A 27,544-nucleotide genomic window follows, 5' to 3' on the forward strand; every position below is an offset into this window, starting at 1 on the left:
AGAAATCACCTCATACTTACAACCAATAACAAGCAGCCCTTTTCAAGGAAAAGCCAAGTGACGTGGCCACCATCGGCAGTGCTTAAGGAAACGCTGGTCGTCAGCAGCGTGGCTCCCGGACCAAGCGGCTCTGAGCCTTAGCGCTGTGTAGCGGGGCTTCACCCCCTCACACATTAATTTCACGCAGTAATCAAAGAAATGCTGATGGCTGACATCTGTTATTCACCACCTGCTACTGTTCTAGAACTTTTATAATGGTGTGTTAAGTATAATGTCACAAGTGAAAATTCAAATGTAAATATCATATGAAGGAAATTATAAATTACATGTTTCTCTTTTATTTTGAAGGTTAAAATAACACAAAAGTGGATGATCATGATAGTCATTTTACCTGAACCTCAAAGACTGTTATTAAATATTCAAGTCATCCAATAATTGTCAATTTTTTATCAAAAGAAAAATTGGTTCTTTGAATTTAATAATTTTCTAGCTTAGCCAAATCTCTCAAATGAATTAATATCAAGACACTAATTCTACTTGTTCAATTTCTGTTGTCTGTGGGATGCTTTTCATGAATCTAGAACAGCACAAATCTACACTTACTAGTATAATTTACAAACCTTTTGAAAGTTTGCATATACAATAGAGCATTTTCAGATGACAACTTATACAGTGTCTACTTTTAATACTTTTTAAAAGTGAAATCTACTTTCCGTTTTCTTTCTTTTTCTAAATAAAATAACTAGTTACCTGATTTGTTCAAGGTCATACAGATAGTCAGAGACGGAACCACAATTAAAACCCACATTTCTGAGTCTCATTCGGTAGTTTTCCAGAGCAAATGGATTGCACCCAGAAACCTGTTGGTGCCCTCGTCACTCAGAGAACTCCACTTTGTATCACGGTCTCTGCACCCGTGCTTCATCGGTTCCCTAAAAGTGCGCCTGCCCCCGGGGTCTGCTCTGGCTAACGACAGGGCAGAACATGTGATGGGAGCACAGACTCGGAACCTCACAGGCATGTCTGACTTCCTCTCTAGGACCCCGGCCGCCACCATAGAGCGTGCCAGGCCACCCTCCAGGCGGAGGGAAGACACACGTGGAGAGCCGAGGCCCTCTCAGGCCAGCCAGCTCCGAGGTGGTGGCCAGCTGATGGCAGCTGTGTAAGCAACCCAGCCAGGCCCAGCCCAGACCAGCAGGAGGGCCCGTCCAGACTCAAGGGAATAGCAGGTGGTGGTTGTGTGACACCCAAATTCGGGGTTCCCCAGCGATGGCTATCCATTCATGCATATCCTGCTAGGATGTGACATACAGACAGTTACCACTTAGTTTGCATGAGGATAAATACACATTTTCACGATTAGCTATACTGGCATACGTTCGAATAAAAACTATTCAAATCTAGCACTCAGTGAGCATGGAAGACATGGATTTCTCAGTACAAAACTCTGTTCACATACCAAGTCATGACTGACCTGTGTCTTGCTTTGATGCTTTAATAAAGTGCTTAAATCATACCGTCAGCGTGCTAAGTCTTCTCTCTCCATTAGGTCACACCTCCCCCACCTCCCGGGGGGCGGCACAGAGCGCCGAGCCACGTACCCCAAGGATGTCGTCCACGAGCAGCGTCCTCCGGGACTTGGCCACGTAGGCGGAGGTGGTGGTGCCCTGGGCAATGGGCCCCGCGGGGATGAGCCGGGGTTTGCCCTCCTTGATGCCAGGGGGCGTGAACACGCACAGGCTCTGGGAGGAGAAAGAACAGGTTTGTGGGCCTCCGTGCGCCGTGGCACGGGGCAGACTCCTGGCGTTTGCTGACAGTCCCGAGAAGGCTGTGCGGGGGAAGAGCAGACACGAGGGAAGGCTCAGGGGCCAGCCTGGAGCATCTGAGCCGAAACTCACACCCTCACACACAGACACAGGCGAGATGCAGGACTTGAGTGAATGTGCACAGAAAGGCTCTTACAATCGCCGATTTTGCTGTCTCCACAATAATGACATGAAAGGAAAGGAAGCTGCCCTTGGGCTCAAGATGGTGTCTGACAAGAGCCAGACCCGCCCTCCCTGCAGACTGGGCCTCCGACCTGCAGCGGGTCAGTGACAACGTCCAAGGGTGCGGCTCTGTCCTTTCCTGGAACCCTTCCTTCTCAGAGAGAGCCCTGTCTGCTCCGCACACGCAGTCCCTCCACTCTGGGAGCGGGCCGCCTGCCGCACGCTGTGAAGGCCGCGCAGGACAGCAGTCAAGACCCGGCTCTGCGCGCAAGTTCTGGACATGTCTGGGGCACCTGCCCGTCAGGTGACTGGGTGGGAGGGTCCAGTTCTGAAATCATTTTCAAATAAATGTTTTTAAAAATATGATCCATTATTTTGGCTAAATCAAATCCTATTTCAAAGATCTACTAAACCAGAATGGCTCGCCTATGGGCATCCCCTGGGCGCTGGGCAGCGCTCTGACATGACTCCATGACGACACACCCAACGTGAAAACCACTGAGGCTCGGTGCTGTGTCCCAGCCGACTGCCATCTTCCACGGGACTGCTGGGGCTTCCAGGTGGAAGGCCTGGAGCAACAAGCATTAGACCACCTCTCACGCCAAACATGTCCCTCTGAGCCCAGGCCATCCCTACGCGGGCTCTAGGGAAAGGCAGGAGTTGGGTGTGTTTATTAACTTCTTAGTTGAGTGGCTTGCAAGCTTTGTAAGGTCAGAGACCCCTTTTTCACATAAAATCTCATCTACAATCACAAGACAGTGAGCTGTCTACACTTGGCCCCTCCCACCGCGGGAACGAACTGGGAGAGGAGTGGTGAGGCCCGGCTGCCTTACACATCACCGTCCCGGAAGGAGGGGCAGCTCCGCTCCAGTCACAAGCGCACCTGCCTCAGCCAGGGCAGTGCTCGCGTAGCACTGGCTATTGAGTGCGTGCCTGTGGAAATACATTTTAAGTGCTTCTATTTTAAAGTATTTAAATACAAGTTACACACTTTAAAGAATATAAACATTTACACTGTTACATACAAGATGATGAATGACCATTTCACCTCATTCATTTTTAAAGAGGCCAGAAGTCAGAATCCCTGTGTGTGAAGTTGCTATCATTCTATGTGCATATGGCACAGCGGCGGCAAGATGTACCACCTCTCGTCGCAATAATTCCGTGTGCGAGACTGGGCGGAGCGTAGAAAAATGAGTCAAGAACAGGAAGAGAGATGATTTCAAGACAGAAATTTACAGGATGCGGTATATTTGGCTTGAAGACAAATCGGAATTGATGATGATTTTCCCAAGCCCTGGGGAAGTTCCTCATGAGGAGATGCCGGGCAGTGTTCCCGTCTCCACCAGACAGGCTCAGGAAATGAACTGCAGGCGAACCGCGAGGCGCAGACGGCTCTTGAGGAGCTTCCCGCGCCGGATGACAGGTCCGTTCCGAGCAGCACCCAGCAGCAGCTCTTACTCATCACCGCCGTGCTGACTGCTGCTTGTCGTTTTGGATGACTTTGCTCTATGCGCGTTAAGAATGGATTTAATAACATCTTCACGTTATACTTAGAGCATTATAAAAAAGCAAGTTTGAAAAAATGATTTAGTGGGGGACAGAATACTCTCACAACTTATTTTAAACACCTAATTTTTAAATGAAATGGGAATGTGTGATTCATTACCATCAACTAAATCGACAATTCTACTTCCTTTGGTAAACACTTGTTCTCATTTTTCCTTCTATATGCAATTCAAAGGTCACTTTATTCATGAAACTTCATTTTATGGGAAGGCTTTAACTCACACCCAGTTCAACTTCAGAAACACTTTTTAAGATGAAGTTATTTAGGTGTGCCGTTATTCTCCTCGGAGACACTAGATGGCGCCAGGTGGCAAATGAACCTAGGTGCATGAAGATGGCATGAGCCACACCCACCTGGAACTGGAAGGAGATAGGTGACTTTGTTTGCACATTCCTTACAAATAAACCCACTAAAGTTTATTACACGACTGGAAAAGCCACACACTTACTGTAAACTACTGGCTCCAAACTGGCTGCTCAAACCAACAGGCGAACAGCTATCTAGGAACTTACTTGATGTATTAAAAACTATTAATGTGTTATTAGACTCTACAAGGTGCTCAGCTTTTACAAAGAGCTCTCATGGATAACACAGGAACACTAATGATAACACCATGAAGTATGCCGGGTGCCAACTAGCTGGGGGGTGAGCAGGCATGAAGAGAAGAACTGTAAGAACCCTGAGGGTTGAACTGAGCCCAGTCTTCGTTGTGGAAGCATTGGTGTTGTCCCACAGCGGCTCTAGAGCACCTGCCAGTCACGTGCCAGGCGCTGCTCTGGCCGGAACTCAGCGGCACCCGCTTCCTCTCCCAGCTCCCAGCTCTCACAGGTTCACTTCTTCTACCCAAAAAGGCCTTTATTTTCCCTTCTTATCTCCTGAGCACGGTCTTCCAAGCTCTGCTCAACAGAGCCAATCCGCCAAGCTGCTTTCAATGGGACCCACCCCAGCACCCCATCCAATGCCGGGACTCGGAGCACCGTGGGCTCCTCCCTGATCACTTCCATGCCACGTGCTGTGATTTATGTGGATTTCTCCATTTCCCCTCTGGCTGCACACTCCTTGACAACAGAAAGGACTTGTTCTTTGCCTTTGTATGCTCTGCAATGTAGCACCGTTTCTGGTACGGTGCAGGCATTTAAAATGGCTTGTTGAATGAGTAACGTTCTCATGACATAACCTTTAAGAATGCAGGTTAAATGAACTCTGAGAAAATGTAAGACTCTTGTCAAAGTCACCAAGTAGTGAACTGCACTCACAAATCTGCCTCCAGAATCCAACTCCTGTGAAAAGCTACTCAAACAGTATGCTCAATCAATGCCCTACTGGTTTTCAGAAAAGCATTACTTTAGCACTATCTTCAGTGTCTTCCACTTATTGGTCTATAGGGTTTCTATCACTGTTTGCTTAAAGTAACTTACAGTTTCCTCGAAAACTGTCCATTTCATTTAGACTTTCACTTTTATCAGTCCAAGACCCTCTCATATTTGTCGTTTTCGCTGTAACCATTGTTTTATTTTTAAATCCTTAGGCGTATATGATGGTTTTCTCCTCCTTGTCAATACGTTTAACAGTGGCTTATCTTTAAAGGACCTGGAGTTCCTCGGGGACACAGATTTCCTTTTCCTGCGTCCATAGGTTAAATTGCTCAATCCCAAGAGGCAGGGATTTTAATTGACGACAGTGCTTCTGGTATCCAGGACAGGGTCATGTGATCGAGCCCAGTAAAAACGTGTCCGAGCAATACATCCACTTACTCTTCTTCTCTTATTAATGTTCCAAAAATGTTTAATACTTTAAGGATGTGGATTTTCCACTGTGAACTAAGTTTGTTCACAACTTTAGCAATATTGTAATTCAGTTTGATCACCATTGTTCTCTAAATATTCCACTCACTGTATTTGGTTTTTTTCTTTGTTCAAAGAGTAACTGGCTTATTGTTTACATTTACATATAAAGGTTAAATTTCCTTGTTTTCAGCCATTACGGGATCTGAATTCCTTAAATAGGAGCTAAATACATCAATATAGAATATGATTTAAAGAAAGGGAACCCCGAGTTGGTAAATCCTAAAATAAGATAGTGAATTAAAGATACAACTTTTTTGATCTGTCAATAACTAAAAACACTACTGCATTTTCTGCCCATTTTCTGTGTGATTGTTTTGCGTTATAAATTTCAATGTTCCAATATTTATTGTGTAAACTTTGGGGAGCTCGACCTTCACTGCAGACTGACCTCCACAAATCAGGCGCCCTCCCTTCCAACCGAACCCTTTCTGCTCTTGCTCTCCTGCACGTGCTCTCTGGCCGGCATCTTGGGGAGCAGGTTTGCTCCAGCTGAGTGTCCTTTTCCCCACGCCTCTGTGTCTCCACGTCCCTCTAGAAAGCAGAAGGAAGCTGGGGGGCTTTAGCCTGACTTTTTTTCTTTCTTTTAATAGGTGGACCTATTCTACTTGTAATTTTGTTGTGACATATTTTTACGATGAGTTTCATAATCAGACTTGATGTTTTATTCTTAGTGTTTTAATGCTATTTAGCTTGTTTGCTATACTAGTAACTTTGTGTTTTCTTTACATTTTCCTCTCATAATATTAATGCCGATATTTAATTATACTACTGAAACTTTTGATATATTCAAATATTACTTAAAATTATGTTTCTCAATGCATCAATTCCAGAAAATTAACTATTTCTACTCATTCTCATTCATGAAAAAAAGAATACTTTTATAAGTATAAGAATTTTATAATTCCTTCTATCTCTATCTCAATCCATAGTATTTATTGACCTACACTTAAAATTTTTATCTCAGTCTATTTAGGTTGCATATTGTAATTTTGTCACCAAAGCATATACATTTTGTTTTGAAAGTAAGTTATTTAAGAAAAGCTTTCTAACTATGATTCAAAATCCATACGCAATCTTTAAAAACATTGATAAACTTGTATAAATGGTAACTTTCATGTGCAAAAGGAAGGAATGTAAGGAAATATACATGCATCTGCTCATCTGTGCAAAGAAGTGTTTCATTTTATTTCATGGGGGTATTAGCTTACATTGCAGAAGTATGTCAACATCTGTTGTAAGCAATATGGCAGATTAGATCATTTGACACTCCTGAAAAAAACAACTTTAAAAGTATGTAAAGGTGGGTGTAGTATCATTTGCAAATCTTTTATAACACAGTGCTGGACCGAAGAGCAAGGAGGACCCACAAACATCGAGAAGGAAGGGTAGACAGGGCTTCTTCGGGTAAGAATTCTTCCCTTTTCACTTTTCTAGTGAAAAAGCCAGATAAGCAAATTACCAAACTGGGAAGTAGCAACCAAAGCCACGACATCGAGACGTTCCCTCGGGAAAGCCGCCTGGTGACCCGAAGGCGAGAGAAAGCCTGGTCCTCTCCAGGGAAGGCTCGCGGGAGACCCTGCCGGGGCCAGGACCTGCCAAGGGCTGCCCCCGCTGAGCCTGAAGGCAAACGCACTCACAGCCACAAGGGCACCACACGGAAACCAGAGCCTCTTGCATTTACTGCCGGAGCGAGAATGGAACTCTCCTCTGAGAAACGTAACTGTGCGTCACGTGGTTGGAGACCAGAATATCAATTGTAGGCTGAAAACAACTCAATCAGATAACTTAGTTTAATGGTCTTGAATTGGCCAGGCCTTCTGCGGGTGATAGACAGAAACAAACACATAATCTGTCTCTAGGAAAGAAACTGCAACATGAGCTTAAAGAATACCCACTGTAGCCCTAACCTGTTTGGCTCAGTGGATAGAGCATGGCCTGTTGACTGGGTCCCAGTTTCAATTCCGACCAAGGCCATGTACCTTGGTTGCGGGCACATCCCCAGTAGGGGTCATGCAGGAGGTAGCTGATTGATGTTTCTCTCTCATTGATGTTTCTAACTCTCTATCCCTCTCCCTTCCTCTCTGTAAAAAATCAATGAAAGTATATTTTTAAAAAATAATACTCGTTGTAAAAGGCCCAAGGAATAATATGATTCATAGTTGAAAAATGGAAAACAAAACACATAAGGAAATAAGTCACCTTCTATGAAAGATGGAAGAAATGAAAGAAAGGAAACGGTAAATTCAGGAAGAATATAAAAAAGGTATAATCCATCTATTTCAAGAAATAAAAGATAAGTGCAGGGGATAAACACTGTAATGAAGGACTGAGACAAATGGAAAACAACCAAAAAGTACCTGTCTTCTTCTAGTCAATCTACAGAGAGATGACATATACCCACCTGAGCCCTTTATGCAGCCAAAGCATCGTTACAGAACGTGGTGACAGACATACTCAGAGGCAAACACTGGTTTCCATCACAGGTCCTTGTCTGGGGAAATCCCAGGGGCCTGAGGAAGGAGGACTCCAGATGGAGAGCAGAGATGCAAGGCGTGAGAGAGAAGGGCAGCTGCGGACACAGCTAAGGAGACACTTAGGGGAACGTCATAGTGTCTCCACCCACAGAAACGCCTCGCCCCGTCGATTACACAAACGAGAAAATACAGTCAACAAAATACAGCAACCACCCCAAGATTCACCTCCCAGATCAGCTCTCTGCCTCCACGCAGCTTATGTTTTAGTGCAGTGGTCAGCAAACTCATTAGTCAACAGAGCCAAATATCAACAGTACAACGATTGAAATTTCTTTTGAGAGCCAAATTTTTTTAACTTAAACTTCTTCTAACGCCACTTCTTCAACATAGACTCGCCCAGGCCGTGGTATTTTGTGGAAGAGCCACACTCAAGGGGCCAAAGAGCCACATGTGGCTCGCGAGCCGCCGTTTGCCGACCACAGTTCTAGTGAAAAAGCCAGATAAGCAAATTACTAACACAAATCACAGATACTTGGGCAATTACAGCCTCACTGAGTTCTGCGAGGAAGCAGGTGCCATTAGGAGAGTGTAACAGGGGGTGTGACCCAGGAGGGCCAGAAAAAGCTGCCGTTTGCTGTGGCCCCTGCTGCCACCCCAGGGGTCCACCGTGGCACACAACGTAGCTGTCCCTCAGGCGTGGGGACGGCAGAGGTGCAAGGCCCGGGACCAAGAGAGAACAGAGCCCATCAGCTGACCTGAGGAGTTCAGGGCAAGGAGCCAGAGGAATGCAGAGAGGGTGTGAGGTCACCCTCGACCAAGCTAAAACGTGGGTGGTGAGCAGCAGTGAGAGAATGCCGACCTGCGCTGTGTCACTACAAATGCAAAGCGCTTTCTAATCACACAGCAGAGGAGGCTACTGCCCTGAACGCAACGTAGAAAGGCGTCTACAGACCAGGAAGCACAAACACGGCGAACGTCACTCAGCTGTGTTTGCACTTTCTGGCCAACCGGCGTGGCTCAGTGATTGAGCATCAACCTATGAACCAGGAGGTCAGAGTTCAATTCCCGGTCAGGGCACATGCCCAGGTGCAGGCTCGATCCCAGTGGGGGGTGTGCAGGAGGCAGCTGGTCAGTGATTCTCTCTCATCATGGATGTTTCTCTCTCTCTCTCCCTTCCTCTCTGAAATAAGTAAAAATATACTTTAAAAAAAAAATAAAATAAAAAAAGAACATGGGTCTGGAATCTCGATCCCTGCTCTGAGAGCCCAGCCCTTCTTGGGGCTCCCACACACTGTGAACCCCTGGCCTCTGGGACTGCCCTACCCCCCTCTGCCAACTAGGTCTCCCCATTGTCCTTCCCCTGAGCAGAAGAGGCCTCCTAGAGCAACGGCCCCAGTTTTGGGGTTCCCATTACTTCTTTTCAGGTAAACAGCCTGGAATGCTGAGTCCCAGGTCCAGGTTTCAGCAGAGAGTCTGAAAGGTCCCAGTTTGGGTCACAAACAGCTGTGACTGAAGGACAGGTGACATGGGGACAACAGGCCAGCGTGGCTAGCCCTGCGGGTGGAGATCCCAGGGAAGGAGTGGAGACAGGCGGACTCCCTTTCACCCTGAGCTCATAAGCCCGGCAGTAAACAAGAATAAATGCAATCATACCAGAATTTTCTAAAAGAAATTCTTACTTTTTAATAAAAATCCCAAAATTTAGAAATAACTTTTTAGAATGAACAGAAAACAGTGAGATCCGTTTGTTACTTTAGTACCTTAGCCACCTTCAAGTCCCACCAGCACGGGAACTGAGAAGTAGGTGGAAGTCGCAGGGACATCCGGATAATGTCCCTTAATAAGCACTCTCGGTGGCTGTTTGTATGAGCGGCACCGAAAGACATGCTGGGTGAACACAGAAATGACTGAGAAAAGGTCCCTAAAGACCTTCCCGTCCCGTAACAGTGACTGCAAAGCAGAGAACACAGGGCTGAGGAGGTGCGGGGTCCCCTACGAGTTAGGGAGTTCAGCCCGTCGGCACTGCCTGCACCTCACTTTCCTGCCTGCCCTGCTGCGTACTCCCGAGACCACAACCAACCTCGGAGTACTGCGTCTCCACTCCCCTTCCCATTCACATCACACAAACAGCCCAGTCCCCGAGTATCACACGCAAAAACACAGCCCAATCTCAAACCACAGCACCACATGCACAGCAGGAGCGTGCCAAATCAATGTATAACTGAGGTGCACATATTTAAGCTATGAGTGTAAGTATCGTCGGCTCAGAACATCCTCCTAAAACGTGTGTGTGTGTTTAATGCCGCAACAACACTGAGAGGCCGGGAAGTGAACACCGTGAGATTCTCTGCAGGACGCCAGGTAAACCAGCGACACGGCCAGTGTGCCCCCTGGAGGAGGGCAGAGCAGCCACGCAGGGCCCCCTGGGAGGGCCGAAGCAGGGCCATGCAGCTCAGGGAGTCACTTCCTAGAAACTCTCTCCCAAAACTCTGAGTTGTCTTCAACAATCTAAAAGTCACATTTCATTTTACTTCTTAAAAAAGGTTCTTTATTGGCTTTTAGAGCGAGAGGGAGAGGAGAATCGTCAATGTGAGAGGGAGCACTGATTGGCTGCCTCCTGGACTCGCCCACTGGGGACCGAGCCCACCACCAAGGAGGTGCCTGCCCTGAATCGACCAGCAGCCTTCCAGGGCGGGGGCTCTGCCCTCCACTGAGCCACACCGGCCGGGCAGAAAACCACCTCACACTTGGCGATGCTGAGCTTCTGTTCTCCCTTGGTTCTGCTGCAGACAGTGTGTAGAAAGGGCTGTCCACAGGGTGAGTAACTTCTTCACAAAACCGTAGTCTAGAAATGTCGTTGGTGAGGTAGAACACCACACACCAAAACCAGAGCCAGCGATAAATTATAAGACTTTACCCCGCACTGTCGCCATGCTGGTAAAATTCTCGGCTGGTAACACCCCATGTAGAAACAAACAGTAAGGTGAACTTAAAGCACTTCATTCCCATACGTCTATGACGATGTTAACGTAACAGTTTACTTTCTAAAAAGCTTATGACATTTTCTTAACTAGGGCGCCAAAATCTAAATGTAGATACTTACATTATTGCACTCGCCAAGGAAATACAGTGCAAATCCATCCGCTTTTGTGGCTGCCAAGGCAATGAGAGAGGAAGAGACTGATGGGACAGAAGACACAGCACGGGAGCCTCGCGGCGAGGCCTCAGCACCCAGACGGTCAGCGGGCTTCTGACGGTCACCCGTCGTGCGGCAAACGGCACACAACGGCCTAGGGCTTTACTCATTCACGTAAGTGGAGCGTTCCGTTTACTTTCATCAGCCATTGCCAAGTTTAAGATGTGACATCCTCAACCCACAGAGCAGGCAGTGTACTGTATAATAACGTACTTGGCAAACTTGAAAATCAGAATTATTGAAAAATATTTTTAAAATCTGAGAGTTGTATTTAATTTTCAAAGTATTAAAAAATACTAGAATTGGTTTTCATAATATTGAATAACCAATATAAGCATCGGCCAAAAAGAATTCTGCTCGCATCTGCGTATCGTCACTGAAGAGGACATGACTGGACTCTTCTAACACTGCTTCAGGGTCGGCTGGCGGCAGCTCCCACAGCAGTGAGAGTACGGCTCAGAGCAATGCCCCGAATTTACCTCCTTTCCGCCATGCGTGTGGCCTGTCTCTACCGCAGCGTTCTCAGCAGTCAGGTGGTCATAATAGTACATAAAGTTGTCACCTGCCCAAATAAATTTAAAGTGCTGCTTCTTCCTTAAAATTAGCGATTTCTTGTATAAATGTGACTTCGTTCAATAAAACTATACAAAGAAAGCCAGGTTTGAATGAGAAGGCATAGTACATTCCATTTAAATTCAGGCAGATGCTGTTTTTGGGATTCTGATGGTCTCAGAATAAAATACTTTCACTTCAAACGTTAGCCCAAGAACAGAAGGAAGCGCATGGCGCCCTCTGCCTCTCCGTGAGCACAGGGTGGCGCCCTTCTCGGCCAGGCAGTGGGAGCCAGCCGTCCGCCGTGCGAGCCACGCGGTCTCACCTGTTCTGATGATGCTGCTCAGCTCGTACAGCAGCAGCTGGTTGTCCCCGCCTGTGTCCAGCCGCTGCTCGATGTAGCTGTTCAGTTCATACACGACTCCCTGCATGTTCGTATCTTGGTACTTTAATAAAAACATAAACGGCACAATTAAATATAATAAAAATTCCTTTGTTCATAAAGCATACTCACTCTGTATGACTTTATATACTTTTACACAGCATGGTTTAATATATTCTACAATAAAATAGGGGACAAAGTAAAACTGCCATGAGCTATTTAGAATTAGCATAGAGCCCATGCATGTCTATTTATTCAAATATCCAATGTCACACATCGCAGCTGTCTCTCTCAGGTTTTACATATAATGTTGCCGGCAACTTCCTCAGTGAAAACGATCCAAGTCTGCCAAGTGAGTGAAGCATCGTAAGAAAAGCCACCCTCATGCACCACCGGGGGAAGCCCAGAGCATCGCCGTCCGGCCTCTGCATCACTGTGGCTGCCACCCAGTCCCGCCCCCCCTCTTCCACCTTCACGGCCACTGCGTTCAGGGCCGTCCCACGGGCCCTGGGCCCCACGGCAGGTAGGTGGGGCCTGGGAGAAGGTGGCAGCCGAATCTGCGCTGCCCCCACCACAAGCCATGCCGGGTCTTCTGTAAAACCACTGAGAGCAGGCTCCAAACAGCAGCTTCCCTGCGCTCCAGCTCGCCCCCCGAGGCCCCTTCTCCTAACACCAGCCAAGGTGAACTTGAAAAACAAGACGAAATTCTGTCACTACCGGCTCCCCGTGCACTCAGCTCTCTGGCCCCTTATCCTCAGCCCCTGATCCTTCAGCACGGAGAGCTCCGAGGAAGCACACAAAGGACGCCTTTCCCATCCGGGGGTGGGAGTGAGGCTCCCCGCACTTACCCTGCTGACTTCCTTAGGCACCGACTCATCTGGGGAGGGAGAAGGAAGGGAAGCACAATTAGAACTCGGCGCAGGGTCTGGAACATGCAACACGTCATTCAATAAACAGAAGGCGTCACTGCAATGCTTCCTCGTATGAAATCTAACAACCTGGGTTTTAAAACCTTTAAATAAGTGTCAAACATACAACTTTAGAGCTAGATGTGCATATGAATTTTGGAGGGACCTGAAATGACCCAACTTGCTTGTCGTTTCACGATCACCTATAAATGGCTGTACCTGCAAACATGGCTACACTGTGGCTTGTTCAAATATGGGCACAGAAAAGGGTGTGTGACTAGGAGAGGCACCCATGTGGCAGGAGGGATCTCCCTGCGGGGCTGCCTACATGGCCAGAACATACTGTGTGACCAACAGGACACAAGAAACAAGCTGGCCCAGACCCCACTGAAGCCACGGGTTCTGAGTGCCCAGCCCAGGTCCCTGGCTCTCACACAGAGGAAGCGTGCGTGTGGCCTCTGCAGGCCCGCATGGAGGCAGCCTCTTGTCTCCACTGCGGCTCTCCAGGTTGTGGAGCCATCAGGAAAGGGCCAGGATGCCCACTTCCACTCACCACAGAGCACAGAAGTTCTAGGCAGAGGCATTAAGCAAGAAAAGTAAATAAAAGACATCAAATTGAAAGAAGTAGTAAATTGATCTGTTTGTAGGTGATATGATCTCATAGGTAAAAACCTGAATATTTCACACACAAAAAACACACACTTAGAATTCAACAAAGTAGCAAGATAAAAAAGCAAGCACACAAAAATCAGTTGCATTTCTGTACACTAACAATAAACAATTCAAAAAGGAAACTAAGAGAAAATTCCATTTACAGTAGCTCCAAAAATAATACAATACTTAGGAATTAACCAAAGAGATGAAAGACTTGTACAATAAAATCTACAAAATATTGGTGGAAGAGGTAAAGGAAACATAATGAAAGCACAGCCCACAGTCATGGGCTAGAAGGAAATATTGTAATGGGTCACAAGCATCACTATCATTTATCGAGAAATCCTCAGGGGAACCTCTAGCAATTGAAAATAATATTTAAAATAATGATAGCCCTGACTGGTTTGGCTCAGTGGATAGAGCGTCGGCCTGTAGACTGAAGGGTCCCAGGTTGGATTCCGGTCAAGGGCATGTACCTTGGTTGCGGGCACATCCCCAGTAGGGGGTATTTTCGGGAGGCAGCTGATCGATGTTTCTCTCTCATCGATGTTTCTAACTCTCTATCCCTCTCCCTTCCTCTCTGTAAAAAATCAATAATATTTTAAAAAATAATAAAATAATCATGATAATACAGTATTTCTCTTTAAATTACATACATAATTAGTCCCTTTACCATGTTCAACAGCAACAAGGCCATAGCAGAATAAATTTACAGCTACCTTTAGGTAATGTATCCTTAGGTAACAAAGAATGGCTCATTTTCTGTGGTAAGCAATAAATAAATTAGTCTAAAGACCATAGTTTCCAATTAATATAAAGCCTATATTTTTAACATACTATGCTAAGAAATACAACCTTATCTTGCTATCAACCCTGTGTCAAAATTAATCTAATAGACATGAATGCTTTTAAATTATTTATTCACTCATTCAATCTTTTATTCATTAAGTGAGATTTAATGTGGCCCATTATGTCAAACGCTGCAAAAGATATTAGAGACTCAGCCAATGCATGGAGAGCTCTGTTACTAAAAGGGATTAAATGATTCCTTCCCAAAATGTAAAAACTAGTACACAAAGTATCTATGAAACGGAAGCGAAGGAGGGCAGTATGAGACAGGGGCACTTTTCACACGCATTAACAAAGTCTCAGACAGACTCAGAAGACCCACAGGCCTCTATCTATCAGAGTGAAACTCCAATCGCACCAAAGAGACAAAAACATGAGGTAAGTGGTCAACACGTAAAAACACTCCAGTAAAAGCAATTAACGCCAGCATTTCTCATTCTAGGGTGTTACTTAAGACAGCATGACTGTCACTCAGAATGCTCTGGAGCTGGAAGTCACTGAATGTGCTTCAGCAGAGAAGTGGGTGAATATCGCTCAGCAGCACCAGGGAACACACAAGTGATCCGCGCAGCCCCATTCTGCTAAGGATTCAGAGGTGGATGCACCCCACATTTCAGCGTAGAGTTGTCTGGTCCCAAATAGTTTTACCGAACGTTATAATATTGCTAGAAAACACTGTCTTCTAAAAATCACGGTACGGGAGCAGAGCAAACTATTGAGAGTAAATAGAGAGCATAAATAAAGTGACAAAAATACATCACCGGAATCAAAAACATTTTCTTACTGAAGTGGTAAGGCTGGGAGAGGTATTCTTAACAAGCCCATCTCAGGTAATGCTCACACATGTTGAATTAGGGAAGTAAGTATGGTTGTTCATCTATGTTTTAGACGAACTCTCTCAAAGAAAAGCATCAGATACATTCTCAAATGAGGAGTTTGGGCTATGACCGATCCAAGGACCCTGGACTTTTAAAACCCTGAGCCTGAGATCGATTTCAAAAACATTTCTGATTTCCTGAAGGCAGACCCGAGGGTGCGAAGTGGGGGAGCAGCCCTGGCCGGGCCTGTCTGCTCACTGCCCGGCTGCACGCGTCGCTCGGGATCCTCTCCCCCCACGTACGCAGACTGGCACGGGGGCTTCCCTTGCTGAGTCTCGTTCCCTCAACACGCCTTTCCCAACACAGTCAGTGTTCCACCTCGTGCCACAGCCACGGGGAGCAGTTATTGACGCCACTCGGAAAGACGGCACGGACGTTCTGTGAAAAGTTTCCGGCAAAACTTTACTCCTTGATATTTCACAAACACGGGAGAGAGACGGTTTGTGCTTTGATTTTAAAACTACTGTGTTAAGACATCTGCAAGTACTTGACCAGCATGGCTCAGTGGTTGAGCGTCGACCTATGAACCAGGAGGTCACGGTTTGATTCCCAGTCAGGGCACACGCTCGGGTTGTGGGCTCGATCCCCAGTGTGGGGCGTGCAAGAAGCAGCCAATCAGTGATTCTCTCTCATCATTGAGGTTTCTATCTCTCTTCCCTTCTCCCTTCCTCTCTGAAATCAATAAAAATAAAAATTTTTAAAAATGTCTATCAAATACACAGTCAACAAATCTGAAGTAATCTTTTTTATTGTTTATCATCTATCTTCCCTATAAGAAAATGACCTTGAGGGGATCGAGTTTATATATTGCTTATTCTACAATTACATACCCAGGTGCTCAATAAATATGTTTGTTGACACACGGAATGGCAAGCCAGAGCAATGAGGAGAACCTGGTCACATTCCTGCTATAGTCACCACTCCGATAAATGTTTCTAGAAATTATTATCCAACCTTTGGTTAAATAATCCAGGCCAATGTTAAATCTCCAGGAAGCTTTTAAGGAATAGATGGTGAACTCATTTGCTTTTAGCTCAGATGAAGGCATTTGACACATCTTCTGGTTTTGTATTACACAAAAAAATGATATGGAAGTTGTATTTAAGTGAAAGTGCAGTTTCAGTATCTGAGAGAAGGTTTTTCAGAGAAAGGAGAGAGCACACCAAATGAAGTTCCAAGTAAACCATTTCAACGACCTGTGCTTTCCTTACTTGTGATGTGTACTAATAAGCACTGCCCCATTCATCAGTGTCCTACTCGCTAAGACCATCTAACACTGCAAACTGGTTCATGCCCTGTTCACTGAATCGCCTACGATGCACACACAAGCATAGAAGACATCTGTCACATACAAAGCAGAACAAATGCTGTTTAATCTGCAATTTAGGAGCATAATTGAAATCTCACTCCTTCCAAGCATGAAATATTTGAATGAACATTAAATCTTATTTCTAGAATGATGGACAGACAAATACATAGTAGATACATTCTTTGAGTAAAAAAAAAAAAAAAAGAAAAGAAAGCAACTTCATGTATTTTATGAAAAATATTTAAGGCAACTGAAAATACCAGTATTTCTAACATTAATTATTTGACATTTATAAATACACCAATAGCTACATGGTCTGCTGCTGAATAGACATAGAATTATAATAAAAAGTATTGGCCATAAAACATCGACCAGCTGCCTCCTGCACACCCCCTACCGGGGATGTGCCCGCAATCAATGTACATGCCCTTGACCGGAATCGAACCTGGGACCTTTCAGTCCGCAGACCGACGCTCTATCCACTGAGCCAAACCGGTTTCGGCCATAATTTTTATTTTTTATTGCAGAATTTTTTCTTTCTTTCTCTCTCTCTTTTTTTTTTTTTTTTTTTACAATATACAAAATAAATCAGTCTCTATGCGGTCTCCACTTCCGGTCCTCAGGTATCAGGGTTCTCTCCTGCGAGTTTTCCATTGATTATTTAGGAAGTTTTTCTGTATTTTAGTTGTAATACCAGTTTGTTCCTGGGAGCATGTCCATGCAGCATCCGCTTACTCTGCCACCATTTTTAATCTCCGCTGCTCATAATTTTTAGATCATTTGAGTTCAATCAATCACCCTCTTGAGTACCAAATGCAAAAACTTTCAAAACCAGAGTAAGGAGAATCAGCTCTGAGCAACATGCTGGTAGCACCCTCCTAACAACACAACATTTCAACAATGACCCCTTTAACTTTAAATATAGCACTTTTGCTACACTAAACACATTTCCAGAAGAACAGTATTTATTTTGGTGTTTTTAATATAAAAGGTCTTCGTTTATTTAAAATCATATTTAAAATTAATTTCCACTCTGAAACAATATTCTTAGAAATGAATATTTGGCCAAATGCAATTCATAAAAAACCAAAATTATATGACATTATTCAGATCCTACACATTAATATGTGCATTCAATCTGGCAGGAAATGAACTACACATCCCTCCTAAGCCCACATTTGTTTTTTCATCAGAGCTGCTTCTTCCGTGGACAGATCTGAATGAAAATCTAATGCCAAGTCATCAGTTTTCCTACTGGGCACAGGTAAAAACTGCGTGAAAACTTCTTTTGGCAAAATATATTAACAAATATAGCTTTGCAATACAAATAATATTTTAGAATCATTAATAATCATCATTAAACAAAACCAAGTCTAACACTGCATTTTTCAGTGTGTTCACATCTAAATAAATTTTCAGGAATTACCTGTCAAGGTCTTTCTTCTTAGTCAAGGGTCTTTCTTTTCTGTCTAGCCCCCTCACTCTAACGTCAAGTTCTCTCTTTAGAGTAAAACGATCACAAAGCTAACATGGCACTGCCTGCCCCGCGTTTCCTTTCCAGCGCGTGTCAAATGCCTGTCCTGTGTCACTATCAAGTGGAAAATAAGCCACATTCAGTCTGAATGAGATCTCACCTTCTGCTTTGTTATTCTTCCTCCTCAGCCATTTCTCTACCGTCTCTGTACTAACACTTTCAGATACAAATTCATCTAATATCTGAGGGTGAAGAGAAAGATATGCCTTCACTTTTTCATCTGTCAAACCTGTAAAGGAATTGAAAAGAATAAAATTAACCCATATGACATCTTCATATACATAAAAGATGTAAGAATACTGACTGATTTAAAATATAATAAGTACAAGAAGAATACAAAGATGTGTATGCATACAATGGAATAATATCCAGCATGAAAAGGGAAGATGTTCTGATACACGTACCCCATGAAGGAGCCTTAAAAACAAGTCAAATAAGCCAGTCCGAAGGACAGACATTCGCCCTACGTGTCCATTCACACGACGTGCCTAGGTAGGCAGACGCACAGAGACGGGGCATTGAAGGGGGTTTGGCGCTTGGGAAGCGGAGGATGGGAAGTATAGCTTAGCAGGTACAGTTTCTACTTTGAGTGAAGGCATGTTCTAGAAGTAGACAGACTCAGTGCACACATTGAGTCTAATGAATGCCCCTGAATGGCACACTGGAAATGGCAAAAGTGGCAATTTGCTGTTATATATGTTAGCACCATAAAAAACAGAAAAAGTAAAATTAGAGCCTCAGTGATTTAAAACTACAGACATTACATCACGAAACAGCTGTGTTCCGACGGCCCATGGCAATGTTATACTTGAACTGAGGCCGTGTCCCAACTGCGCAGTCACGCCCTACAGAGTACTCACCTGTGGTGTGTCAGCAGCTACCCTGGGCTTAATACTCAAGGCAAAGGAAGCGCTAGTAACAGTGCCAACAGGTCCCCGACAGGTCCCATGAGTACGTTCTTACCAGTTATTGCTTACAACACAAACTGGACCCTTGCTTGGGGAAATGAATCTGTAGGTGCAGTCATCGTGAAACGTGTTCGCAGAGATTCTACGTCCGTCGTCTGCTTCACCGAAATAATTTCCTCGTCTAATGATAGCTGCCCCTTACTACACCCAGGATTTTCAAAGCACTTTCACATGTTTCCATACTGAATCCATAAAATCATGTTTTGCATTTGGTGCTTCCTGTTGCTGTGTCATTTTGCGAACTTCAAATCCCAAACAGGTTACCCTCAATTATTACTCAGTAACGGTAGTTGTTTCTACTACTGTAGCCTCACTGTAAATTAGTCAATAGAATTGCCATCCTAAGGGATGGTTAGGTGAAAAAGACAATAGACAGATTCTACTTTGTAAAGAAAAAACTAGCCCTAACCAGTTTGGCTCAGTGGACAGAGCGCTGGCCTGTGAACTGAAGGGTCCTGGGTTCGATACTGGTCAAGGGCACATGACCAGGCTGTGGGCTCGGTCCCCAGTGTGGGCCGTGCAGGAGGCAGCCGGTCAATGATTCTCCCTCATCATTGATGTTTCTATCTCTCCCTCTCCCTTCCTCTCTGAAATCAATTAAAATATATTTTAAAAAAGAAAAAAGTAAATCTGTCTGACCCCACCAGACAGGCCAGGACTCATGGGTGTGATTCTCAGGGGACGGAAGTCACGACTCTGACGACTCTACAACAGGACCGTGTCACTGAGAAGGTAGATGATTTCTTTCAGTGGATTAGTACTTAGGCAACTTAAACAACAGATTTATAGAGAGGGCTAGAGATAAAGGTAGAGATATAGAAATATAGATTTATACAGAGATGGATATTGGTAACAGATTTTTTTCAATGAGAACCTATGTTCACCCTGCAAAAGAGCCCAGTGATGTCAAGTTCTATTTAAGAAATTCTACAAGGGGTTACACATAAGACTCATCAGAGAGAGAGCTCCCCTGACGGAGCAAGTTGCCGTCCCAGACACAGAAGAGACAGGGTGCTAAGGGAGATGACCTCTGACTTGACCTTCAAGAAGACAGACAATGCACAGTGCGTGCTCTTGAGCTTCTCCCCACAACACAGCAGGGAGCTGATGCCTGATTCCCGCTTCACGCTTCCTCCCCTCACTCTTGTGGCTCAGCTTTCCAAGTTCTTCCCCTAACTGCCTGTGTGTGTGCCCTTCTGCTTTCTCTTCAATAAGCGATGCTGACGGCAGTGAGATCTAACCAGGAGTCTGAATATGTGTTTGATCTCTAGTCCTTGTTCTTCCACCACCACGAGCTCCCTCTTGATGCAAAACTCAATGATCCTTGTCCTTCCTATTTCTTCTCAAAGTGATTTTAACTCCCACTTCCCCTTTCCTGTTCCTCTCCCTTTTCTCAGAAACCCAGGTGGGAAATAAAAAGCCGTAACTGACTCATCCCTCCTGTCATCTCATTTCATGTTAGGGCATTATGATTCAAGTCTTATTTGCCAAGTTACAAAATTACATATCTGACAAGATAAACCAAGAATGCTTAAAACTCGGCAAGAAAAACGAACCAATTAAAAGTGAATCCAATATCTAAACAGATACTTCACCGAAGATGATACATGGGTGGCAAACAAGCCTAAGAAAAGATGCTCAACTGTCATCAATGAACTGGAGGTAAAGAAAGAAGTGAGATTTCGTACCATCCCTATTGGAATGGCTATAGCCCAGTCACCGAGGACCAGGTGGTGGTGAGGCTGCAGCGTAACAAGGACGCTCACGCTGCTGGTAAGAAGGCAGAGCAGTGGCCGCCTGGAAGCCTTCTTGGCAGCTTCTCCTAAAGCTCAGTATGGTCTCACCACGCGGTCCAGGGGGCTCACCACTAGGGAGTCACCTCACTGGCATGAAGGCTTATGTCCGAACAAAGCCTGCATGTGACTGTTGATAGCAACTCTACTCATGATCCTTCACCCAAACAGCAAGTACCCAGGTGCTGTGGCATGTCCATGGCATCAGATATGATTTAGCAATAAAAAGAGAGCAGCTAACCAGCCTTGAAAAGAGATGAGTCCTCTAAAATGCACACACTGAGGGCAGTCTGAAAAGGCTGTGTACTATCAAACCCCAATCATACAACATCCTGGGCAAAGCAAAACGAGAGGGGGGGAGGGGGGCGGGATCACTGGTTGCCAGGTATTCAACGGGGAGGGAGGAAGGCCGAATGGGTGGAGCACGGGGTGGGGGGTGGGGGGGTTGGTCACAGGGTACAGCCTTCCAGCCATAAGTTAAGTAAGTTCTGAAGACCTAATTCACATACATCAGGGTGACTGGAATCAACATTGCTGCATTATACAGTATACTTGAAAGTGAACAGAACTGATCTTAAAAGTTATCACCCCGCAAAAGAGGTAGTTATGTGAGGGGATGGGGTGTTAACTAACCTTATTGGGGTCATCCTTTCTCAATACACGTGTATGAATCATCAAGTTGTACACCTTAAGCTTACCTATCAAGTCAATCATTTCAATAAAACTGAAAAAGTGTTGTCTTCTAATTATCCATTCCTATTGAAACCAGGTGTGTCTATGACCTAAAAAGCAGTCCCTTACTGAGCCCCGCTGAATACCCTGCCAGGGTTCTGACCTACATCACTGACTCCCACTCCACACGCCTCCAACATGCCTCACACGCATGGATCAGAAGGCGCCCCCACAGCCCTTCGGCACCAGCGCGAGATGGGCTTCCCCCTGGCCAGGCCCGCCACGCCCGCTCCTGGAGCTGAGAAAGCCAGATGAACACTGACGCCCTCAAAGTGACAGGAGAATGACGACAGCAACGGTTGTGAGTAGAGCTGCAGGGGTAAGCTTAAGTACCCCAAAACCCATCCTCCCAGGACTCCAACGGGATGATGCCCTGCAGCATAAAGAACTCCCTACTCGCCCTAACCAGTGTGGCTCAGTGGACAGAGCACTGGCTTGCGGACTGAAGGGTCCCAGGTTCGATTCCAGTCAAGGGCATGTACCTTGGTTGCGGGCACATCCCCAGTAGGAGGTGTGCAGGAGGCAGCTGATAGATGTTTCTCTCTCATCTATGTTTCTAACTCTCTATCCCTCTCCCTTCCTCTCTGTAAAAAAATCAATAAAATATATTTTTAAAAGACTTCATACTCTCAGCACTCTGCCTGGCACCCCAGGTCCCCGGGGGGAGACAGCTAGCCTGGTCCCCGGGTTGGAGGTCACCAGATGCACGCTCAACTACAGGCTGTGTTCTCTGAGGATGTCACTGCACCCTCTTGGCCTTCTGCTCTCATCACCCCGAAAAGGCCGGGCCAATGCTTGCAGGGTTACGGCACATGCGAAGACCACGGAGCCCAAGGGCCCACCCAAAACGGCCCCCAAAGTCGGAGGGTGAGGAGATCAGCAGGCCTGTAAGGGCCCGAAGAGCTGCCCTGGAGGCAGCAGTCCGGGCCCGGGAGATGGGAAAGAGGAGGAAAGGAGCAAGAAGGGCAGCAGGTCTCCAAAGAAGCTGGAGGCTTTGGCCGTGAAGACAGCGGGATGGACAAGGCTCTCCTTGGATGATGGTGCCCTGGCCAGAGCAACTGATGTGGATTAAAGGCACAAGGACTGAGTAATCACTGACTTTGAAAAATGCAGATAGAATCAATGTTATTAGCACAAACCAGCTGGTAACCATAACCAAAGACTAACGTCAAACTCTGCCACCTGGAGCCGAACGTGATGGCTCAAATGTTGGACAACAGCACGACAGGCAGACAAGCCTTGACCCTGCGTACGTCCTGCGCCTCAGCGCGGCGAATACACTGAACCCGTGGCAACCTGCCGCTGCCGAAAAGCAAGCACAGCCTGCCAGGTAAAGGAGCAGTAACCAGAGAACCTCAATCTGCCACGCTATGCTGAGATTTTCAGGAAGTGTTGAATAAAATGTTAAAAAAACAAAAATAAAACGAATGATAAATAGCGCCATAGAAATAAACCTTTCATAGCATACAATATTTTAAGAAAGGTTTAAAATAGAAAGAGTATAAGTTTCATGTGGTACAATTTAATCTAGTGAAATAAAAAGAAGATAAAAATGGAGAAAAGAGAGGCAAAAAAGAAGGGGAATAATAATACATAGGCAGATTTTTAATTCATAACCTCAGTGGTTTAAAACTTGGATTTAGATAAGACAGCAGAATAACAACTGTAATTTTTAATGGTGATTTAATACCCTGGTGAAATACTTTTTTAAGTATTTCCATCAGTATTTTCATTCATCTAAGTGTAAAGGAATTAGACCCTAAAGGTGAATGCATGCAATCCCACATGTTGGCAATTTCTAGGAACCATTTATTTTTATTGCTTGTTCAATGAGATTTTTAAAAAACCATAATATTCATAAAGAAATTTGAAACAAAGAAAATAAAAAATAGTTTACTCAAAAAAATGTAAAAGTCATACATTTTCTTTCTTTGCTACAAAGCTTACCTTCTTAAGATTTTATTACAAGTTGACCGAGAAAGAGCATTTCCTGGACTTCCTCTATAGAAGTGTATCACTATCTATACTTCTCCAGTCAATGCAGTAACTCATTTAAAAATATTATTGAGTTCTTAGTGTCGGGCATTTTATCATGTCTTAAATCAGGGAACTCAAGAAATAGTAGGAAGATGAGTAGTCAGACACCTAACTAAGCTGAAAGGTTAATAAGGTGCATAAATGAACATAAAGTGTGTCGGACACGATCAACTCTAAACACTGAGATTCCTTGATTCACTCAATAAATGTTTGTTGAGTGCTCTATGAACCAGACTTATCTCTGTGGTTGATATATAGGAAACCACATCCTTAACCTTGTGGAATTTTGGGAAATTATCTTTAATGCCGGGTAAGGCTCGCCAACAGAAACTAGTCACAAATTAACGAGGCAGCAGGCAGTGTGGAAGGTGACCCAGCGTTGCCAGCTCAGGTGACTGGCGGGAATATGGAAGGCAGAGAGCAGGAAAGGTTCCTGGAAAAGAAGCTGGCTTGAGTCTCGGACCTGCTGAGCTGCAGGTGACTGTTGGGCCACCTAGATGGTGACGTCAAGGAGCCAGCAGGAAATACTAATTAATCTGCGGCTCAGAAGTCACCCATATTGATTATCGATTTACAAACACATCAGGTTGCCCAGGAATACTGCAGTGCATCCCATATGGCAAAATAAAATGTTAATTCCCATCTTCACCTTACATGATTTTTTTAAATTATGGAAGAAAATCATAGTAAACACAGTCTCATTAGAAAGATTAAGTCCTTCTAGGAAAATAAAAATCATGCATGTATATTTTTCAATTGGATTATATAATAAATCCTTTGATCATTCACCTCTTTATTCAAATCATCGAGACTCAGAATTACAGACAAAAAGAAATCCAATGAAAGTCGATGAGTTGGTCTCTGATCATAAATTAAAAGAACGCATTTTGAGAGAAAAGACACTGAAGCTACATCTCACGCCGCTGCACAGTGGTCCCTGCGTCTCAGCACAGAGAGGGGAAGGCTCCCTCCCTAAGGAGGGAGAGACCGCAGCAACTCTCCTTCATGTTGTCAAAAGAAAACAGGAGAAAAACTCTAAGAAATACTAGCAAAAGCTCTTAGCTTTTGTCTTCCATACATACATCAAAGGAGTTCATCCAAGACTACATTCTGACAAGATTGTTTCTTTATCCTTTGTCTCCACATCTTAACTTTCTAGAAAGTTCCTGGGCAAGTCTTGGCCCCATTAGCAAACCCAGACCCAGGCTGTCCCTGCTCCCAAGGCCACACCTTCCCACACTCCCTGCTGGTGAGGACGGAGCCGGCAGTCCAGGAGCCCAGACCGTGACGTCCGCGAAGGAGTGGCAAGTCCGGGCACAGAAGGTGGGCACCGGGGGTAAGGTCGCCCTCTGCCTCCCTCTACTTCTGTATAACGAGGTCTCCTCCAACGTCATGGTCACAGCTGATAAACGAAACTAGGCCAATAATTAACCAACAGGAACACATAACAGGTTAATCATATTAACTTCAATTCTATATTTAGACCCCAAAATGTACAGTTTTATGAAGCATTAAAATTGGTTTTTCTGGATCATGTAGGAAGTCCTTTCCATTGATTTTTAGTGCCATTGTGTGTTTCAAAATTCCAACGTCAGAACTGGGAACGATTTGAGTGTTATAATGAAATTTAATGACGTCGGAAAGACTGGCAGTAAGAACACCTACTTCCGAACGTGACCGCGTTAAAGAGGGAATAAACGGCGCCGACCGGGCCCTCTGAGGCTGCAGGAAAGGCAGCGCGTCTCCCGAAGCCCAGCCTGGCTCGGCATGGCTGTCGCTACTTTACTGGACCTCTGTCCTCGTTCCTTATTTTAACACTAAAAATTGTAACATTTAAAATAGTTCAAGAGAGAGAAACCAAATGTCCATTCACAGGGTGAGTTTCTTTAGAACATACTTCCTTATTAATGCCACAAGCCTGGGAAAGTAATGAATTTGACCTTCTTAAGTCAACATGAAAGGTCTCAATTCTTCACCTATCTATAAAAATCTATAATAAAAGCATAATATGCTAATTAGACCGGATGTCCTTCTGGACAACCTGCCGGACGAAGCGGGACTGCGAGGGAAGCCCGGGTCCCGGGTGCCAGAGGGAAGCCGGTGCCAGCAGCCAGGGGAAGAAGGCCAACTCTTGCACGAATTCTGTGCATCGGGCCTCTAGTTTTATATGAAAACACTAGCATTAGCTGTTCTTCCAGATAACTTTCAGATAAACATTTGAGCTATTTAATTGAACGTCGCATGTACAACAAATGAAGCTCTCTTGATTCACACCGAGTAAGGGTCGTCACTACCCGGAAAGCGAGGCGGCTCACCCAGGACATCAGTTCACGCAGGATGGGAGAGCACTGGGCGGGCTGCTGGCCCTGCCGTGACGGCGCACCTGGCCCAGGGGAAGCCATGTGCCAGGAACACAGGACTAGTCTCTGGCAGAGCAGACTTGGGTCGGATCCCAGACCCTCCTCAGTGCTTCCCGAGCAAGCAGCTGCTCTCTACCCGCGTCCTGTGGCTGCCACGACCATCTCCACAACCGGGGCTTCACCCACAGAAACTCCGGGGCCTCGGGGGAGAACCTGTCTCGGTGGGTAGGCACCTCTGGACCCCAGGTCCCACTGCCTCCTCCCCTCGGGGTGTGCCATCTCTCTCTCTGCCTCTCCTACAAAGACACTTGTCATCAGATTTAGTGCCCAACCAAGTCATCCAGAATGAACTTATTTCAAGATCATTAACTTCATCACATCTGCAAAGACTTTCTCCAAATAAGGTCATAGCCACAGACTCTGTAGTTAGGTCGAGGGTAGAGAGCTGGGGAGTGGGGGGGCACGGGGGGAGCATGGCTCTGTCCTCCAGTTCGCAGGCCCTGGTTGGTATCCCCGGAAATAGTGAAAACTATGATTGATTAGAGAAAAGGTGAGGTTTTGGAGTCGAGTCGGGCAGACCTGGACCCAAAAAGGGTCTCTAACAGGTGGTAACTGTGATTTTGGATAAAGTACTTAAGTCCCTGGGCCTCGGTTTTATTTTGATGAAAGTACATACACCGGTCGCATGGGCTTTTATGATCAGTTCAATAATAAAAGGCAGGCTCCTGGGCCTCGTCCTTCCTCAGACGATGCCTCAATCCGATGAAACCCGGCCTCCCCCCCCCCCCCGCCCCCCAGTGAGCGAGCACACCCCTGCTGGCAGTGAGTAACCCCGTGTCGCGCAGGCTGTCACGCGCGGCTGCAAGAGGCTCTCGTGCGGCACACACAACTCCAGGGCGGCCGACCCGAAGCACCCAGCCCGCGCCCCGAGCAAGACGGCTCGCCCTGCGTCGCCTGCCTGACAAACGCTTCGTGAGGAGGAGCCCATGGCGGCCAGCGAGCAAAGCTGTGGTCTCTCCCGCAGAAAGCCCGGCTCCTGCCGTCACTGCGCCACAAGCAGACAGCCCGTCGGGCTCGCCTCGCCGGGACCCCACGCTCACAGAGATGCGCGCTCAACGGGCCGCACGCCCTCGCTCGCGCGTGGGTGACGTTTACATGCGGATGCTGACAGGTCTCTGGAGTGGCTATTGGTCTTAAGGTATTTTTGGCTCACACGTCCTTAAAATACTCACTAACGCAGGGAAGTGCCGTCCGGAGGACGGTCGGCCTTCCAGGCAATTCGGCTCAAGAAATTAATGGGAAGTCACCGCCTTGGGACTGCATTTCACACGCGGAAAAGCACTGAGAAGGAACGGCAGATGGTGTGAAGGATGTGACGGGATTATCCCGGGGACTGCGTCCCGGCAGCAGCCCTGGCAAACTAACAGCCCTCCTTGCTGACCATCTTACACTTCTTTCTAAAATACGTTCAAAGACAGAACTGATCTTCTAACAACTGCATTGTGTGAAGAAA

At 45.7% G+C, this 27,544-nt stretch overlaps 1 protein-coding gene across 2 annotated transcripts in view; it reads right to left on the bottom strand.

Moving 5' to 3' along the window:
* PDE10A (phosphodiesterase 10A) overlaps positions 1-27,544 on the bottom strand; it is a 117,661-nt gene that overhangs the window by 31,357 nt on the left and 58,760 nt on the right. For both annotated transcript variants that reach the window (XM_008156675.3, XM_028132928.2), the window contains exons 2-6: positions 18,242-18,370; positions 12,858-12,886; positions 11,953-12,073; positions 10,983-11,032; positions 1,602-1,742 (exon numbers count right to left, since the gene is read on the bottom strand). In XM_008156675.3, coding sequence (XP_008154897.2) covers positions 1,602-1,742; positions 10,983-11,032; positions 11,953-12,073; positions 12,858-12,886; positions 18,242-18,370 — 470 coding nt within the window. The remainder of the gene's footprint in view (positions 1-1,601; positions 1,743-10,982; positions 11,033-11,952; positions 12,074-12,857; positions 12,887-18,241; positions 18,371-27,544) is intronic.

This window comes from Eptesicus fuscus, chromosome 10, assembly GCF_027574615.1.
Source record: "Eptesicus fuscus isolate TK198812 chromosome 10, DD_ASM_mEF_20220401, whole genome shotgun sequence".
Classification (NCBI taxonomy): domain Eukaryota; kingdom Metazoa; phylum Chordata; class Mammalia; order Chiroptera; family Vespertilionidae; genus Eptesicus; species Eptesicus fuscus.